The following is a 19,377-nucleotide window of genomic DNA, read 5'->3' as shown; positions in this document are numbered from 1 at the left end:
TGTAATCACCATTGAAATTGGTTTGACTTATTGGATCATCAGAGTTGTGATATTCTTCAGTTATGGATCTGGAATATGTTTATGATGAGGACTGATGGCTGTGATGAAGCAGCGAGATCACAATATAGCCAAACCAAACTTCTGGCTGAAATCAGTGTATTGGCTGATCTGGATGGGTTTGGAAATAGCATGAGATCCATTTGCTAGAACATTAGGGATGGGAAGCTTGTGAAGGAAGACACATGATGTTTCACTCATTTCATTGATGAAAAGGATACCAGAACAGCAACAGGTACTGCCTGGTTGGCATGAGATTTTGCCAGATATTAAAGGCATAGGGCAATAATTAGCAGATTCCCTGTCATACATCCCAAAGACCCACGACTGAATACTCAGAGTTAATTGTCTAACTACCCAACTCACGGAGCATGTTCATATGGTGGGTCAGATTCCTTGTTTGGATGCATTTTCTTGTTATTGTTCCTGTCTACTTTTCGCTGCTGTTGCTGCTTCTGGTTTGGGGTTTTGTTTTGTTTTAGTAGTGTTGCTACAGGCTATTTGAATGTTGTTTTGTAATAATTATTCTAAAATGGCTAGAGGACCTTATTTCTGTGGAGAGTGCTACGCAGTAATTTTTAATAAAATTTTGCACAAAATTCATCTGTTTTGCATAGCTGATAGTTGATGTTGTGGTGTTCTGGAAAAATAAGAGTTGGAAATATTAGTATAAGGAGCTATCTGCTCCCTTTCTTGTTTCTCCCTGCCTTTCATTTAAACTCATATTAATGGTTTTAAAAGACTTGTCTTTGAATTCAAAACCTATGTCCTTCTGCACATGCATTGTAGGCATTGAGTTTTGAAGCATTAAACTTTTTGTGATAAGCTGTGTATGAGCTCTTGTACCTGAAAGGGCTAAAATACTTCCTGTCTGTACATGAGATGTAGCTTTCCTCTTCATTCTACCTGATGAGGAGCTCTGTGTAGCTTGAAGATCTGGACCAGGGAAATTGTTTTTCCCTGGCCAGTCACCTTTCCAACTCAGTATGCCTCCTGTATCTAATTTAGGCCATCTGACTATATTTCAGTACACTGAATTTCCTCACATTAACAGCTGGGTACTCCCTTGATGCTGTCCAATCTAACTGCATCTCTTTTTCTTGGAAAGGCCATCAATAGCCTGTTGTATCTCTCCCTTCTCTAGTCAGAGACCCCCCTCTGCAACAGTCCTTTGTGGTTATAGTGGCATTTCAGGCCCTCCCTCGCCCCCTGCTGCAGCCCAGCAGGCCCTCTTGCTGCTTTAGAGGTCTGCGTGATTCAAGCCTAGCACTATTGGTCAGGACATGAATCCCAGCCAGCCAAGCTAAAGGGAGGGGGAAGGGGGAGGAAGAGCGATACACACCATGTGTTGGCACACAATACCAGATGCCGGTTTTCATAATGGGGAAGCCTTTTTTGCCCCAGGCACCATTCATTGTTCAGCAGCCTCTGCAGAAGAATTGTAAAAATAAAACATCTGATAGTGGATGGAAGCGTAAACAGGGTGTGTTGTTCTGGGCATTTTTTTAATGGCTGCACTATTGTAACTAAGGAAGCAAAAAGGTAACATCACACCTTGTTTTGTACTCAGAGGCTAAGTCACTTTGCCTTTTTGCAGGATAGCTTGGTATATTTTCGGCAATGTCTTGTTGTAATAAAGGGATTACTCTCTGTGAACCTTTATTGCTTTTCTGCCAGTTTTGCATCTTTGTGCAGTTTTTACATGATTTTTGAAGATCAGAGCTTGGAAAAAGCATCTCCTATCCCACCCTCTGCCTCAGCAGCTATCGAGAAATAGCCTGTTTTTCTTCCTTCAGCTTGCTCTCTTTTTAGGTACCTGTATTTACATAAGCTTTGAATAGACACAGACTAGAGATTTTTACCCATGGATAGAATCTATACTCAGTCTGAAGAACCACTTAGTAGGGATAAGCTGCATAGAAGTGAATCTCAATTGCAAAATGTACAAAAGGATCAAAGCAGTATGCAACTGCAAGATGTCAAGGCACACACGCACACACACACACCCCGATATTGCACTTGCTGCCCAAATGTATTGTGGTTTTGTCTGCAATGCTTTTTGTTACATAACAGAAATATCTTCCTTCAACAGCATCTGGGATGATGTGGGGGGGGGGAATTAAAGATGCAAAGTCTTGCAAAGCAGTAGGTACCAGGGGAAAAAGGTTCTCTACCATGAACAGAGAACTCTGGAGAAGCAAGAAGTCAGTTTCTGACTGGCTGTAGGGAAGACAGAAGTAGTTCCTCTCACTGCTCCTGCCGCTGGGAAGCCTAGTATGAGTAGTAAATCTGATGTCACCCTTTGCTGAGCTCCCTATGCCAGGGAACTTGCAAAGGGAACTAGTTTGCTTTCAGCTCCTCTACATTATGTGTGATGTATAGAGAACTGATGAGAGGAAGGAATCTTTTCTGGGCATTCCATAGCAGAGGCATTTGTGGGGGGGGGGGGCAAAGGACCCTGGCTGCCTAGCAACTGGATTTGTGGGCTCCTGGTGGAAGTAAACAGGCAATGTAGAAAAATTACTTTTGATTAGGGGTGGTCAACCTGGTGCTTTCCAGGTTTTTTGGACAGGAACTCTCAACATGGCAATGGAGTGTGGTAATTGTAGCTCAAAACATCCAGAAGGCACTTAGTTGCCTAGCCCTATCATGCTGTCTTATCCAGATACAGACCACCTCTGGTTTCTGATCCTTGGGTAGAAACTCCTTGAAGATGAGTTTTACAACCTTGAAGTAATCTATGGGTTGAAGTGTAGAAAGAAGGTCCCTAGGAAAAGGAAGGTGGATAAAAATCCGTGTTTTTTAACTTTAATCTTAAATTTCTCATTTAAGAAAGCAGCATAGCTACAATTAAATCTCCATCAGAAACATGCTAAACTTAGACTTACCATTTCAAAAAAATAAAAACCTATTGCTTTCACATGTATTGAACAGCCTTACCAATTGAGCATGAAACATTGTTTCAGTGTTTCATCTCAGGAAAATGACTCTGTCCAGCCGCACTGCTAACTTGTGCATCTTGAAAGTTCCAAGCTTTCAGTTTCTGTTTTTCTGGCTGAAGCAGTATGCACAGAGACCCAGGGTCCTATTATGAAATTCCCTTTCTAACGCTTCAAGAAAATGATTCCTGTTTCCAAATTCTGATTATATGTTTGTTCCTGCTTGTAAGGAAAAGGAGCTTGCTGTGGCTTCAATTTTTAAGGAACAATTATTCTGGGATTCAGAATATGGCTACTGATAACAAAGTTTGTGATCAGCAAAGTTGGTGTGATTTTGGTGATGAGAGATCAATTAATAAAAGAAGAAAAAATAAAAAAAGATGGACAGGAGCAGAATTCTGATTTGATCACTCAAGCTGTCACCTGAAAATAACCTACTTATTCATATTCGTTCAAATAAGTCAGAGGATGTGCTGCCAATTAAACCACAGACTCTTTACTCCCAGAGCTTTCTGTGGGAAAGTGGACTTGAAAGGAGCTATTGGCAGAGCGTGCTGGACCAGCAAGAGCCAACTTTCTTTCTGTGCTCATAATTATTAATGCTTTTTCCTCTCTTGAATTATTGGAAGCTCAGCTATTTTAGCCTAGAATAACTTGGTCCTGATACAGCCATTGGTTAGCTGGCATCAAATGCCTTGAGACTGGCAGTACAATGCATGGGATAACACTGAAGAAATGTTGGCACACAGTATTGGAGAAGTGCTTTTATATGAAGTAAGAAAGGTTAGTTAAGCATCGAAAGTTGATGGGCATGAACTTTAGGTGCCCATCTCTTCTGTAATGTCTCCCAAACCTTTGAAACAGACTGCTGTTATCTCCTAATTTAGTTACCTACATTGACTACTTTTCATGCTACTTGTTAAAATAGTTCACCCTCTGTTAGTCTAGTCTCTAAAAGCATGCAAGCACAGTGTTAAAATGACAATGTGCAAAGCTAGCTCAGAGAGGCAACTCATGCCTTGCTATAAAAGGGTCTTTTCTATGAACTTTCTGCCTTGTTGTTCTGCATAGCAGGGTTTTTTTTTCTGTTAGGCCTTCTTATGAGTGATTCTTCCAAACTAGATCGGGAGAAGAACTGCCATCCATGCTATATGAAAGTGTTCAACGTGATAGCAGCAACTCACAATCTCTACAGTGCACACTTGGAACTGAAAGATTAAAATGTTTCTCAGGAAGGATCTTGGTTTTGCTTATGTTACTCAAGGCATTTGTAGTAGATCAGCAAGAATCTTTGACTTGTAATTGTTTAACAATTGCCGTAGCAAGAATATCCGTACCATGATATTGCTGAAACGATGGATGCTTACTGGAGGCCAGAGGAAGATGTTGGTGTCGAAGGACCAAAGACTCTGTTCAGTTCTGGTACTCCAAACAAAATCATGAGCTCAGAATTGTACATCAGGCTGAAGCTGGTAGATTTCTACCAAGAAACAGATCTAGCAAGCTTAAAGTCTATCCACCCAGCTCAGGTGTGCCCTCCCTAGTTTTTTATTCATATTTTTAATCTCTAGTTTACATTATTTACATTATCTCTAGAAGTACATTTATGCCCTGTCATTACCACTATCACCCCTTTTACTTGTTTACAGTTACCAAGGCCCCTTAAAATTGTACTTCAGCAATTCAGCCAGGGAAAGTAGGAAGAAATCCATGCCCTTTCACTGCTTGTCAGTCTTTTACCGCTCTGGTTCTGAGTGCAAAAGTGGGCTAAGGAATGAGTAACCTTGTTTTGTGATCCCAACTGCACACCCTTAAATTGTATGCAGAAAAATGAGCTTAAGTGCTGCTGTCCACTTCTTACCTTTTCCCAGCTAATTGTGAACCAACAACATTTAACGATCCTAATTGCTTGGAAGAGGTTGGTCCTGAAGGGTTTAATAACTGCATTTCCCTTTTCAACTTATCCACAGAAAAGCAATAGGGAAGGTACCAAATTTAGGAGCTTCTTACCTATCTTCATGATGGTTCTGTATGCATTAGTAGCTGTTGCTTTTGTACAATGATGCCAGAACTGCCATCCAGATCTCTAAGGAATTCACTTTGTCAACAGGGTTATCCATGTTCACCCAGATAGCTACTCCATGGGCAGAAGCCCCTTGGCTGGCATAAAGCATCTGCTCCTTTTTAAAGGGAAGTACCTGCTCGTATAGTCCACTGCCATTCATGGTTGCATTTACTTCTCTCTATGTAAACAGTAAAGAGTTGGCTAGCTGCATACGAGCAGCATCTTCTACAGAAGTACCCAACACAGCCTGTCTTTGTTCCTGTGATTATTATGTAGTGGGATTGCTTTGTGAAAGAGAGAGAGGATGTGGCCGCTGATTTGACTGCTGTTTGGAATTGTTACTTCTATAAGATATGAGCCTGTGTGAACCAAGATGGGTTTGACTGCCAAAGTTTTGATTTGCTTGGAGTAATTCCATGAGAAATGTGTTGGGGGTGGGTGGGGAGGCAGTTGCAGTTGAGGAGGGCCAGCCACTGCTTTGCGAAGGGCTGCCTTACAAGGGAGCTTTAACAAATATAAGAAAAGCCAGAGCTCTGCTTTGGCAAACAGAGAGGATTGGCGGGGGCGGCAATGTCTTACATTTCCAGTAATGGGTTCTGTGGCCTCGATCATCCTCTTTATCTTCCTCAATTCATATATTTCAATATGCTGTATGATTATCAAGCCAACTGTACTCACCTTTTTATCCAAACATCTTAAAAGTGCTGCTTCACATTAAGGGAAAGACAGCTCCTCTGGGGTTTTATGGAGGCCTTCCTGTGCTTGTTTGAAGTTTCTCTGGCTTCAAAAATTACTGAAAGTAACAAATCCCCCTTCCAAAAAAAAGAAAGAAAGAAAGAAAGAAAAAGAAAAAAAGATGTTGATCAAGAAATACATTTCAGTAACATTATTTCAGAAGTGACAGTGGTAGCAAGAAAATAGCTTTGTTGTCTAAATACTTCCTGGCATCTTTTAAATGTTTTTATTATTAATAAAAAGCTGGTGGGTGGCAAAATAGTTTCATTTGCTAATAACATTTTATGTAAAGCATTAGGAAATAATTATGGTGAGCAGAACGCCTAATCATGTTGAATCACCATATCATTATTTCACACACTCGGTTTCACACATAGGATAGAATCTTAAGAGTTGAAAATTATACCTCTGAGGCAATCTGGCCCATTCCTGAACTCTGAAGCAAGATACCCTGTGGTTAAATGATCCCTAACAGATTGAAAACCTCCAGTAACGGGTGGGAACCAACCTTTTTTGGAAATTTTACCACAAAATATCAGACAATACCACTATAATGTAGTCTGTGGGTGCTTTTACACAACACACTAAGCCACCCTGCAAATAACTCACAGAGTATGTATTATTTATATAACAACCCATGGTTCAGCTGACACACGATTGGGCTCACTCTGGGTTGTCCTCTCCCACAGTCCTCCATCTGATATTCCAGTGCCTTTTTCAACAGAACCATCTTATATACCCATCCTTGCACTGATCGCTGCACCTTTGCATTTGCTTTCTGCTTGGGGTGGGAGGGTTTAGAAGCTCCAAAAAAGTTCAGTTGAGAGCCAGTATAGTGTAGTGGTTAGTATCAGGCTGGGACCTGGGAGATCCAAATTTTATTAGATTTCTATTCTGCTTTTTTCTTATGAACTCAAAGTTACTTACATCATTCTCTTCTTCCTGCTCTGAAGCTTACCCCCACAGCAACAATCCTGTGAGGTTGGTTGGGCTGAGAGTCTGTGACTGGCCCAAAGTCATCCAGATGGCTCCATGGCTAAGCGGGGACTAGAATCCAGATCGCCTGAGTCCCAGTCCTGCACTCTTAACTGCTATACCACAGTGGCTCTCACATTTTAGCTTTAGCCCTCACTGGGCCACGAAGCTCACTAGGTGACTTTGGCCCAGTCACGCTTCTTCTACTTAAAATGTTCTCTATTGCTTTCTCAGATTATATAACTATCTAGATTTCTTCTTCAATTCAGATTTTTATCAGAAATCTGGAGAGGTCTAGTGAAGGCCTAACAACCTGGAGAGTATGGATGAAGTACTCTGAGAATGCTTCACATTCAGAAGAGGATAATTCTGGATTGATTGACTCTTGAGCCTTACAGCTCTTTATGCTCTTCTGCTGCAGGACAAGCCAACAATGGCACTGGCTTGATTTCACTGCCCTGTTAACATTGCTTCTCAGATCATAAGGGATACCTCCCACCCCCACTTGATGAATAGAGGGTACTCAGTGTCAGCAAAAGACCTCTCTCACTTTCACACAGAAGCTGTTTCACCTTTCAGTAGGCAAATCTGCCAGTCACTTAGTTTTTGGGGGTTTTTTTGACTCACTCCTGTTGTGGCCAGAGGTGGCTGCAACTGAGAACTGAGAAAGCACCTTCAAAAATGCAACATAGGTCAGAGGTGGAACTCAGCAGGCTTAACGGTCTTGGGAACTTGAAACAAGGCAATTGTGGCAGCCGGGACAAAGAAGCTGTTGCGAAGTGATGTAGAGGTGGGCTGTCGCAGCGTAGAAGGGTAACATGACAGCTTTCTCCTATGACAAGGGATCAGCATGTAGCATGGCTCTTCTGCTGCACACGCTTCTGCTGAGAATGGCTCCAAACATGCAGTTTTATCATGGCTTGCCATAGCCTTTGTATGTGTTACTGGGAGGACTAGCTGAAAAGCAGTGCCCCTTAGTGGACCCAGAGACGTGCAGTGTCAATTACACATGACCTTCCCCTTAGATGAAGCCCTTGGCAAGTCCAGGACAGTTTCTGCTTGACCATTGTATGTTATGCATGTTTCTTCTTGAGTTACCAGATCATGAGCAGCCGGAAATGTTCTTGCCTCTTGTAAATGGGTGCATGTGATATGCTAGTGCTTTCCTAAATGCCTCCAGGGTATGCAGTTTTCCTGCCATTTCCCAGTTTCAAAATAAGGACTTAATAAATTTTGGCTGCTTAGTGGGAACCCAAAATCTGTAGACCCCACGAGCATGTCCTTCCCACAACTTAAAGAGTCATTGGCTGTACTGAGCTTTGGAGGTGCTCATACCTCAGCACAGGATCTGGGAGTATTTTCTGGCCTCCCCTCACCAACTCTAGGCTTGGAAAAATGTGGGAGCTCATCTGTTTCGTGTTTCATGTCACTTCAAGGTATTACATAAGGTGGCCAACCCAAATTGGGTGGGGATAGAGGACCCCTTCAGTCCTGCATGAGCTAAAAGTTATTAAAGGGAGCAGGGCCCCACTCCTTATCAATTGATCACCAGCAAACAGATCAGGACAATGATGCTTTTAGTGAGTCTCCCATTCCTGTGCTGAAGCCCTACACAGAATCCAGTTGCTTTGCTTTCTTCCCTGAGAGAAGAACAGACCAAGCAGAGCTGTTCAGCCTGGCAAGGGCAAGGTAAAGGTAAAGGACAAAGTCCATTCCCCCGTCTCTTGCAGGAACTTCTAAAAGCTCCAGGGAAATGTGCACTGCTCTGCTAATCCTCTGATCTGTTATCTCTCACTCCCATTGAGAAGAGGAACAGAATATAAGGGGAACCCCCCCCCCCCGTTATGTACAGGCACTCCTCCCCTCCTCCCAAAGCTCCCAGTAACTTCCAAATCATGGACAGGGCTTGGGGAGGCGATCCAGGAGGAAACCCACGCCTCCACTGCCCAGATGAGCAACCTCTGTGGGCTGAAGGTTTCCCCACCAATAGTGTAATACAACCACAGAGACACCACACACACACACACACACACACACACACACACACACACACACACACACAGAGTTTATCACCTTAGGAGAATGATAGAGATTTATCAAGTTCATCACAGGATTGAGGGATACTGTATTTGGCAAATTTAAGGACTCCGGAGTAAAATTATTCTGAAGCTCCTTTTATGCTGCATCCAGGAGAAGAAAGGGGAGCAGTGATCAGTTGATTTACTAAGTGGACATCTTTTGCCATGCCTTTTGATCAGCTAATGAATAAATGCAACCTATCAAGCTGTCATTTTTATGGATTTTTTGCAAATAAGTCTTTTCAGAAACAAGAAAATTAATATCCCTCCAGGGATGGCCTGGAGTCTTTGACCTTGGCAAGCTATTGAAAATTCAAGCTACAGAATTCAGAGGGGTTTTTCTCCTCCTCCTCCTCCCAACTATGAAATATCTCTGGCCTTATGATAATCTTACCCACTAAAGATTGCAAGTCAGGGAAGAGATGGTTCTCTGTCCTATTTCCCACTCAAAAAATACAGGATGTCAGTGATCTCCAAGATGTTCTGTGTAACAAAAGGTAGTAAAGAGTTGACAGGAAGTGCAATAAAAGCACGACATTATTTCTGTGAGTGTTTGTACCCATTGATGTCATTAGTGATCACGCTAACGAAAAACCAATTCAATTCAAAATGGAAAAGTTAATAGAAGTCAACATTGTATTTATATGACATGTATGTACATTGATCTCTCCCAGTGAATAATATAAATTATAAAGGGAAGAGGTTTTCTCAATGCCCCCCCGACACACACAATTGGCCACAACTCTAAGGCATGTGTCCTGCAACAGGTTGAGACCTGACAACTCTGTTCTCTTTAAATAAACCTCAGTAATTAATAGCATACTCATGGCAAATGTCTCTGCTATGTAAAGTGTGAACTTGCCCTCAACTAAATTAGTAAACATGCCCTGTTGATGACATTTTAACTTAAGCATATGCTCCACGGAATAGAGCTATAAATGAAATCTTAGCACCTATACATAGCATTGATGGCAGGCTGTTTGTACACGCATATCCAACTGCAAAGACAATCATAGATGCTTCTTGAAGTCAATTCACATTTTGCCTTTTGAGCTAGGATGTATACTCCTGTATACATTTTGCCTTTTTTTACCCTTTTAGAACAGCTCAGTTTTGACTGTATGGCAAACCTTAGCTTTAGCAGTGCTGTCCCTGAATACTTCAAGTTTGCAAGCTGTTGCAGCTACTACAGATTTTCATTTTGTTGAAGCATTATGCTCCTTCTCTTCCTATATGGTTGGACAGTAATTTATGGGGAATCATTAAGCACATTCAGTAGACCTGTGTTTAAGTGAATGCTTTCTTTTTTATGCCTCTTGCACTTTCATCAAATGAGAACTCCAGACTTTCAGCTCTACTGAAACACTGGGGTTTGTTTTCTGTTTGTTCCCTAGTCTGCATCCAGCCAGGATCATTCAGAGTCAGGCATGTTCCAGTAATGCGATTTTGTGTTTACAGCTGTTTCCAGTGGTGAGCTGCCATGTGGGCATTGTGCATGCTGAAGAGCCTGTTTGCTATGCAGTTTGCTTGGACATGCTTTCCTGCTATTCTAGGATAATCAGTTCACTGCAAGTTACAACAGTGTTGGATCTGATGATCAAACTTGGATGGGTCTGTTGCATACTTGTGGGGAAAATGTATGGTGAAGATTTCACGAGGATACCTGTGAGACCCTTTCTGGAACTCAGGTGTGGCAGAAAATTGCTGGCCAATCAGTTAGTCAGACAGAAAAGCTCAATAAAACTTGTTTTGTGACACATCTCTAGATAGATCTATTTACAATGATTAAATACCGCTCCACATTTTAAACAGATTCCGGAGCAAGAACAATACAAGATAAAAGAGTAAGACACCATGTTAGAATATCAGTAAAATTGTTGCTGGTAAGTCAAGGGAGATTTGTTGGAATAAAAATGTTTTCAGGAAGCGCTGAAAACAGAACAACATTTCAACCTAATGTTGGCACCTGTTCACTTGCCGTGTAGGGGCAGGAATATCCACAGAAATGGAGCCAACACACTGAAGACTGTTCTCCACATGGGCTTCAGTTGTTCCACAGGTCCATGTGGAACTTACAGGAGAATGTCCCCCAATTACTTCAGCGACTGGGCAGGTTGGTAAAGGACAAGGCATGCTTTCAAGTGTCCTGATCCCATGTTGTTTAGGTGCTTATACACTAGTGCCAAAAACTTAACTCTGGCTGAGTCGTAAAGAGGCAGGCCATCAGTGCAGATCCCTCAGGAAGGGGGTTGCATGTTGAAACTACATGAGACCAAGCTGTCCTACTTTGCACTGGCTTCAGCTTCCAGACCAGCCTCAAGGGCAGCCCCACATACAGCAAGCAAATTATTTAAACAAATCCATGCGCATGTGTGCTCTCTCCCCCCCTCCCCCTTCCCCTTTAGATGCAGACATTTTCTTCTGGAGGGACTTCCTTTCTTTTCCTCCTCTGCCCTGTTTAGCTTGGACATAAAGCAAAGTTAGCAATGGTGTGTATAAATTCAAGGCTTTGAACGTCCGATATTTCTGATACCTGCAGCAAAAACAGAGAAGAATTGAAGGAGGTTTATTCAAATGATTTTTTATGAAGTAGATTGAAGACCTTTCCAGGATATAGTTGTACTTGTTCAGTTTTAGTATCCAAACAAATCCTGCATCAAGTGACTGCCCTCAGATTCTTGGCAGATAAAACTATTATCTACAAATATTCAAAATTGGCCATATTTCAGATTTGTAATGTGAAATTTGAGTTCACATTTAGATGTGAATGTTCACCTCAAAAGTTGAGTGCTTTAGCCTTGCTGCCATCTCTTTGGCAGCAATCAGATATGAAATCCGAGCAGACAAATGTCAGCTGTCAAACATTTAGTCTCATTTATATGCTGTCTACTGAATACTACCCGATACTAAATATCAGTGTGTATCAACAATCAGGCGCAGTCAAATATTGAAAGTAAAATTATCCCATGTCAAGAACTGATGCTCAATATTTGGCCGATATTTGAGCACTTTGAGAACATTCACAATCAACCTAAAATTCACAAAGAAGAATGTTGAGCAGCAAATTGGTGTTAGCTTTATTTAAAATGTGTTCGTGATTGCCAATTGTGCAAAAGCAGCAGGAATGCTTTTGGTGAAGTCCACTTGGAAGATCAAAGCATGTCCCGCAGAGTTATTGTTAGAGAGTTCCTTATTTTATTTCATAACTCAGTTTCAAGGCAATTAATATCAATACAGTATGGGACTTTTTTGTGGGAATTGTTTTCATGGCATAGTATAAAATCGTTCTACCGATATTAGAGCAGTCCTATGATAAAGATGAGGAATCGTTCTAGGGAATATGACTTTCCATAGAGATGTTGAGTGCTAATAACCTTATCTAAAATTGTTGGATTAATACAAGAAGAAAAAGATGAGGATACAATTAACGATTGGATGCCATGTCAGATTCAAAGGTTGATGGCTTGTGGCATATGCAGGACCAAAAGATCAGTAAAGTGCCACCCCTCCAAAAGCAGCCATTTTTACTTTGCACTAAACTCGGAGGCACCATAGGAGAATTATTGGCTTGCATTCCCAACCTCTTCTGTGCTAATAAGACTGAGTTCTTTACCCAAGGGCAACCAAAATCCCATAACCTGCACGGCTTCAACTAGGAAGGAGTTCCTGAACTGAAGGTTTCCTATGGGTAGGAACATTTCAGTAGCATATTATTTGGCATATGCTTCCTTCATGATTGTAACATGACCTGCATCTGCTTTTTTCAGTTGACATGGATGATGAAGATGGCCGATGTTTGCTAGATGTAATTTGGTAAGTGTTTGCACGTGAAAGACTTTCTTTGCTTCATTTTTCCTATTCTGTACTGGCAAATGTTTTTCAAAATCTAAAAATCGCTTCAGATATTTTTGTTAATTTTCAAACATTGAGGGATATATTTAATTCATTTAAAATCTTGGCTCATAGGCAACTTGGCTCATCCTTAATCTTTATGAATGTGAAGCTAGAACCATAAGCTTTCTAGCTCTATTTGGCAATAGAAGTTGAACGGACCTTTTCCAAAGAGAGGTGGTTTCTGTTATGGATTTATTGTCAAAAACTAGTGAATATAGTGCACAGTATCATGCCAAAGTCAGATAAAGGCCTTAAATAATATTTAAACATTAAACATTTTATATTAAATTCTGTAGTCTGTAAATAAACCTTTGCCAGTGGCTTGATAATTTAAGATCCTGAACAAAAGAAGCAGAACAAAAAGAGAGAGAACACTCATATATCTAAGCTCATTTGTCTTAGTAAATAACGAAGAGCACAGTCCTACATATGTTTGCTCAAAACTAAGTCTTCTTACTTGTTCCAAAAGAACTTACTTCTCAGTAAAGGTTTATAGAACTGAAGCCTAAAAAACATAAAAACCTATGTTAGAAACAGTTGTGGCCCTGATCCAGCTTAAATGAATTGCAACAAAGTCCCTTTGAAATCCTTTTGCCCTGTTGATGCATTTGGGAATTGGAGAAATTCTTCTTGACCAACCATAAAATGTTTATAATGGGTGGTCATGGCTAGTCACAAAGCGCAAATAACCTGGCCAGAGACATTCATGGGAAATTAAAATGGTAGCTACTAAGGCTCCCACTTCACTGTGAAGTAATCCCAGACACCATAAGAAAATTTAAACCATTTTTCAAATAAAATTGGAGAAGTAGGATGTCTTGGTGGTCACTGAAGAAAGTGTCAGGGGGCACAACTTTGCCTACCACCATTTTCAAGCGTACAGTGTAAGAATTTTGGGGGGAGCAATGTCTACAGAATGAAACCAAAGTTTAATTTAGGACTGTATACATATTGGTGTGACATGGTACGTGATATACACTGTTTCTAAAAAGGTTTAATGCACATTGTATGTATAAATGTATGTGTCTGTATATGGATGGATACATAGAGAACTGCATAACTGATAATTGAAATGTTAATAAGCAAGTTCTGGACAGTACTGTAGCCAATAAGTGGCTAGATAAAGACAGTAATTCCCTAGCAAAGGATGGCTGCAATTATATTTCTGTCAGTCAGAATTGTCTTTTATCAGTAAGCTTTAAAAATCAGCAGGGCAATGCAAAACAAGTCCTACATCCATCTTTAAGCAATTCTGTGTTGCTTGTTTTTTGCAGTGATCCTCAGGCCTTGAATGATTTTTTACATGGATCTGAAAAGGTGAGGAGTTGCTCTTGTGTTCCTTTGCTTAAGTTGGTGCATGCTTAATTAACAAATCAAACTTCCTCCTTGAATTGCCTTTGGCTTCTGTTGCCTACAAAAAAAGTGACACAGAGAACCGAGGTGGTGCCAATCCTAAAAATGATAACCCAAGATTATTCCCCTAGTTTTCTCTGAAGACAGGAGAATAACTGCTATCACAAAATGACTTAGTTACATTTGACAAATTATTTGTTTCTTAATTTAAACAAAAGAAGAGAAAAAAAACATACCACCAGCTCATTTAGGAATAGATTTACAGTTCTTGGAAGGAAACATAGCTGCAGAGAGGATATTCCCTAGCACCTTGGTTTGTGGATAGAGTAATGCTGTTTGGTCTCCATTTCGTATCAGCCTGACTCCTTGAACACTGTCAACCTTAAATTTACATTCACATACAGTAATTTAAATCTTTTTAATTACAGATTGACAGTGATGATCTCCTGGACAACACAGGAGATGCAGCCAGCGCCTTCTTTGAGGGTGCTGGGGTATGTATTTTTCACCTCATTTTTGAAGTACCGTTTATATTCCTTTTAGAAGCATCTTGTCTTTCGTTTGCACATTTTTCATTTTTATAATGCTCTGTGCATGATGAAGGTACACAAAGTGGCAAGGCCACATTCCCAGGAGGGGAAGCAGACACAATAGTACAAGAGGCAAGTTCTGGTGCCGCTGAATGTACCAAGGTATAGGAAGGCAGATAGGTGACGTCAGTAACTCAGGCCCTCTGCTACAGTGGTGCAGGCAGGCAAGCACTGTGATATCCTGCTTGTGGTCCCTTTATTAAAAACCAAAAGCTTATTGGGGTGCTGGTCGGAAACAGAGCAAGGACAAAACGGACAGGAGCGGAAACCTCTCATTTCTCTCATGTCATCAGGGAAAATTGGCATACTACTGCATTTGATTTTGGGCCTGATACTTGTATCTGTGCTATGATGAAGCAGATGTGATGTATTATGTTAATTTATGTTGCAGTTAATGGGCATACTAAGGAGGGGGGAGACTAGTATAGGGAGAGTTAATCCCTAGACTGTCCCTAGCCTTAATCAGTTCCCTGTGTGATGTTATGTTTGTGGATTTGATTTCACCCACACGGTTCCAGATATGGGGCAGAAGGAGAGGGGGGGTGTAGTACTAGCACCTGCATGGCCAGTCCATGTTTATTCTGAACTAGTCTTTTGGAATGTTGGTCATCTGTGTGAGTTTTGCCTTTGCTGTCCTCTTGTTGTCCTCTTCCATTCTGCTGCTTTGTTCTGCCCTGTGGGGAAGGCCTGATCACAGAGATCAGCTTAGTAAAGGTTGGAGAGTTGCTAAAGCTTGAGAAACATTTCTTTCAGAATGAGGTCAAGAACTTCCATGTATGTGCCCTGGGAACCTGGATACTGAAGTGCTTTTGTCTTATACCAGATGTTTTCTTGTGAAGCCTGATACAAGACAGAAAATGCTTAACACTCATCATCCAGGTTGCAGTTGGTAGTATGTGTGCACTGTATTAACTGTATGTTATGGGCTGAACTAAGCATGATGTGGGAGAACCATGATCAAATCTCCGGACATCTTTTCGTTGGCCTTAAACAGTGAGCAGCTGATTTGGATTAGGACCTCATCTTGGCAACAGGGTGGGAAGTTGTTTTTAACCTCATCTTCCTGCACCATTTTGCCTACATAAATTGCATCCTCCAAACTGGTACTTGGATCGTATCTCTCCTTTTTCTTCTTCTGTGGCTAGTAACAACTAGGTAGGCTGATTTAAATTAAGTAAATAGCATAGTCATGAAATTATTGGGAAAAGTCCCAGGAAAAAATGGTCAGGGGGACCAGAAAAATTCGGGAGAAAACACTGTCCCACCATTTCCCTGCCCTTCAGGGAATTTCTTTTTTAAAAATCAGAATTTCTTTCTGAAAAAAATCTGAATTTTTCTGTTCTTTCACCATTTTTTCTAGCTTGTTTTCTGGATTCTCACATCTCTAGGAGTTGGGATGGAAAGAAAAGTAACACATATTAAGAAGGAAAATGTAAATGAGAGTTATGTACACATTTAGGTATGTACTGATGAGGGACCAAATCTAGAGTAAGCAAAAATGTTCTATATCATCCAGTAAAAATACCGAGTTTCTGAGTGCAGGAGGATCTAATGATTCTTTATTCAAATGACTGAATCCTTACTCTTCTCCCTCTGTACTTAATCCTCACTCCTGTTTAGCTGCACGTGCAAGAAACCTCTGGCAATCATTTGAACACTGAACAAAGCCAGCCCACAGCCAGTGTGGACTTAGATTTCTTGGAAGATGACATCCTGGGCTCACCTTCTGGGAGTGGGGCCAACCTGCAGAACTCTGAGCAGCCGTGTGACATCCTCCAGCAGAGCCTGCAGGAGGCCAACATCACTGAGCAGACGCTGGAGGCAGAAGCAGAGCTGGACCTGGGTTCTTTCCAGCTCCCTACACTTCAGCCGGTAGTCCACACTGCCTCTGATGGCACCCCACAGATTTTTTCGAGTGGGGCGGACCTTATTGGACTGCAGCAGCCTGCAGTCTTGACCCATCAAGCCCTTGTGCAGCAGTCGGTAGGGGCTGATGTTGTCAACAAGGCCATCAGTGTCCAGCCTTTCCTCCAGCAAGTTGGCTTAGGGAATGTTACCATCCAGCCAATTTCCAACCTTCAAGGACTGCCCAATGGGAGCCCCAGTGGGGCACTGGGCATCGGGCAGATCCAGGTGGTTGGCCAGCAGGTGATGGCAATTAACCAGCCCACTCAGCAGATCATTGCTAAGCAAGTTCAGCCTTCCCAGGTGGCCACCATGCCGGTTGGCAGCTACATCACGCAGACAGCGCCAGAGCAGCAGCAGGTCACCCTTGCCTCCGCCGGGGTGTCTCCACAGAATGCAGGCCTTGTCATCCAGAAGAATCTCCCAGCCGTGGCCACGACGACACTGAATGGAAGCTCCATGTTTGGGAGTGTGTCTGCTACACAGGGCTCCCAGCCTCTCACCGTCACATCAAACCTGAGCAGCCCGCTGGTACAGGCCCAAAACGTGATCATTCATCGGACCCCCACACCAATTCAACCAAAGCCTGCAGGAGTGCTCCAGCAGAAGTTATACCAGATCACCCCCAAACCATTTGGTCCCAACAACACTACCCTAACCATCCAGAATGAGGCTGCCCTCCAACAGCAGAAAGCCCAGCAGAACCTAACCTTCATGGCAGGGAAGGCAGGACAGAATGTGGTGCTCTCGGGCTTCCCACCAGGGCTGCCTGCCAATATGTTCAAGCAGCCCCCGCCACAGCAGCAGGCCCTTAGCAAGGCCATGAGTGTCCACCTGCTGAACCAAGGCAGCAGCATTGTCATCCCAGCACAGCATGTCCCACAGGCCATGCTGCAGGGTCAAAACCAGTTCCTTCTCCCGGGACAGCTGACGGGCACATCTGCAGTTCAGATTCCACAGCAACTGTCTGCCCTGCAGGCTAACATGGGTGGCCAGATACTAACCACATCACATCCTAGTGGGCAGACGCATATCATAACAAGCCAAGGGCCTGGTGGGCAGCTAATAACAAATCAAGCACTGCCTGCCCAAATTCTCACCAATCAGAACCTGGCAGGCCAGCTGAACTTGGGGCAGGTACTGACGTCACAGAATGCACATGGCACTGCCCACATACTCTCTGCTCCTATCCAGCTTCAGCCTGGGCAGGTTGGCCAGCCGACTCTCTTCCAGATGCCTGTGTCTCTAGCTGGTAGCCTGACGACTCAAAGCCAGCCCACTGTTGCAGCCTCGTTGGCCAGCGGTGCCATCAATCAGACGGGACAGACTGTTATCCAAGGAGTCACCCTGCCTAACCAAGTGGCTATGTTAAATGCCACTGAGAACCTCAACCAAACTGTGACCATCCAAGCACCTCCAAGTGCCAGCAGCCAGAGCCCAGGTCTCATTCAGCCACAGCCAACCTCCAGCACTAACCTGCTGCCAAGCAGCGACCAAGCCAACCTGTTAACCGTCCAGTCTGCTTCCCAGCCTTCTGCTCCTTCCCAGCTTCAGCTAAACATACAGCAGCAAACTCCACCACCTCAGCAGCCAGCACAGCTACCCGTGACCTCCCAGCCCAGTCCTAACTTGGTGGCATCTAGTCCTGAAAAGATCATCTTGGGCCAGGCAGCTGCTGGAACTGTCATCTCCCAAGATTCCATGCAGATGTTTCTACAGCAGGCAAGTGGAAGTTTTACTAGAATAATAGCTACTCTTGCTGATTTGATTAGCCTTTACCAAGCTGTTGCCTTCCTGATGTGTTGGACTGCAACAATCCATCACCCTCAGACAGTATGACTTATGTGGACTGGAAATGATGAGAGCTGTAGTCAAACATATTTGTAGACGAAGGCTGGTCTAGTCTGTCTCTGTTGATACATGCTCCATGTGTTAAGGAGGCATGTACAGATAAGATGCCAAAAGTCTTTGTGGCCTTCTCCACAGAACTGTCAACATCTCTCATTCATTTCTGTTTTTAAGGTTCTAGAACTCATGGTACTTGTGAACACTTTTTATGCTTATTAAAATTGGAAAAGGATAATGAAAAACTGGAACAGCTTCTCAGTCATGATAGAGCAGAAATGTCTATGACCCACATTGCTCCTTCCCCCCTGCACGCACGCACACACACAGTCTCTCTCTCTCTCCCACTCTCTCCCTCCCTCCCTCCCTCCCTCCCTCTCTCTCTCTCTCTCTCATACTCACTCTCTCTCACAGAAACCCATTCTCTGTGCCAGGTCCCATAGACTTCAGCATCTGTGCTCTTCTGATACCTCATTTTTTGCCAGCAAAGTTTGGCTGAACAGGTGATAGAATTGAAGTAGATATAGACTAATTTTCCTAATGTTCATGGGAGATGAAAACTTCTACCACATTTCCAGGGTGCAGAACTAAGGTATGGCAAGCATGGAAGTTTAGCCCCCATATGCATGCCTTTTCCATCTGGATCCACAGATGGTTGTTTGCAGCAAGGCAGGAGGGCACTTTGTGCATTTAACATACATGCAGCACCAGTGTATGTTCTCCCAGTAGTGGGAGCCATTAGAGGACACCCTTTTGTGACTAGAAACTGCATTCTGTGGATGGGACTAGAGCCCTCCTCACATGCGAGGTGCGGGGCATGTGGCTTCCAGTGACGGTGTACATCACAGAACACAGGAACTTGCATTTCCGCTTGGTCTAAAACAACTTTCTGTGTCACTTAGCATCAAATGTGGCCTTCTACATACTCTTTATTTTTATAT

The 19,377-nt window shown here is 42.7% G+C and overlaps 1 protein-coding gene across 4 annotated transcripts in view; it reads left to right on the top strand.

Annotated features, from left to right (window-relative positions):
* Nucleotides 1-19,377, top strand: part of BICRA (BRD4 interacting chromatin remodeling complex associated protein) — an 85,684-nt gene that overhangs the window by 42,682 nt on the left and 23,625 nt on the right. The window contains exons 1-5 of one of the 4 annotated variants that reach the window (XM_044435089.1): nt 10,209-10,537; nt 12,617-12,662; nt 14,018-14,060; nt 14,525-14,590; nt 16,307-18,313. In XM_044435089.1, coding sequence (XP_044291024.1) covers nt 12,622-12,662; nt 14,018-14,060; nt 14,525-14,590; nt 16,307-18,313 — 2,157 coding nt within the window. In that variant the 5' untranslated portion in view covers nt 10,209-10,537; nt 12,617-12,621. Of the gene's footprint in view, nt 1-10,208; nt 10,538-10,887; nt 10,963-12,616; nt 12,663-14,017; nt 14,061-14,524; nt 14,591-16,306; nt 18,314-19,377 lie in introns of those variants that run through there. The other 3 variants (XM_044435086.1, XM_044435087.1, XM_044435090.1) reach the window with 3 other exon arrangements.

The sequence above is a fragment of the Varanus komodoensis genome, unplaced genomic scaffold, assembly GCF_004798865.1.
Source record: "Varanus komodoensis strain SLA01 unplaced genomic scaffold, ASM479886v1 scaffold29_1, whole genome shotgun sequence".
Lineage (NCBI taxonomy): Eukaryota > Metazoa > Chordata > Lepidosauria > Squamata > Varanidae > Varanus > Varanus komodoensis.
Note: the sequence above shows the minus strand (reverse complement) of the source record. Positions and strands in the feature narration are given on the sequence as shown.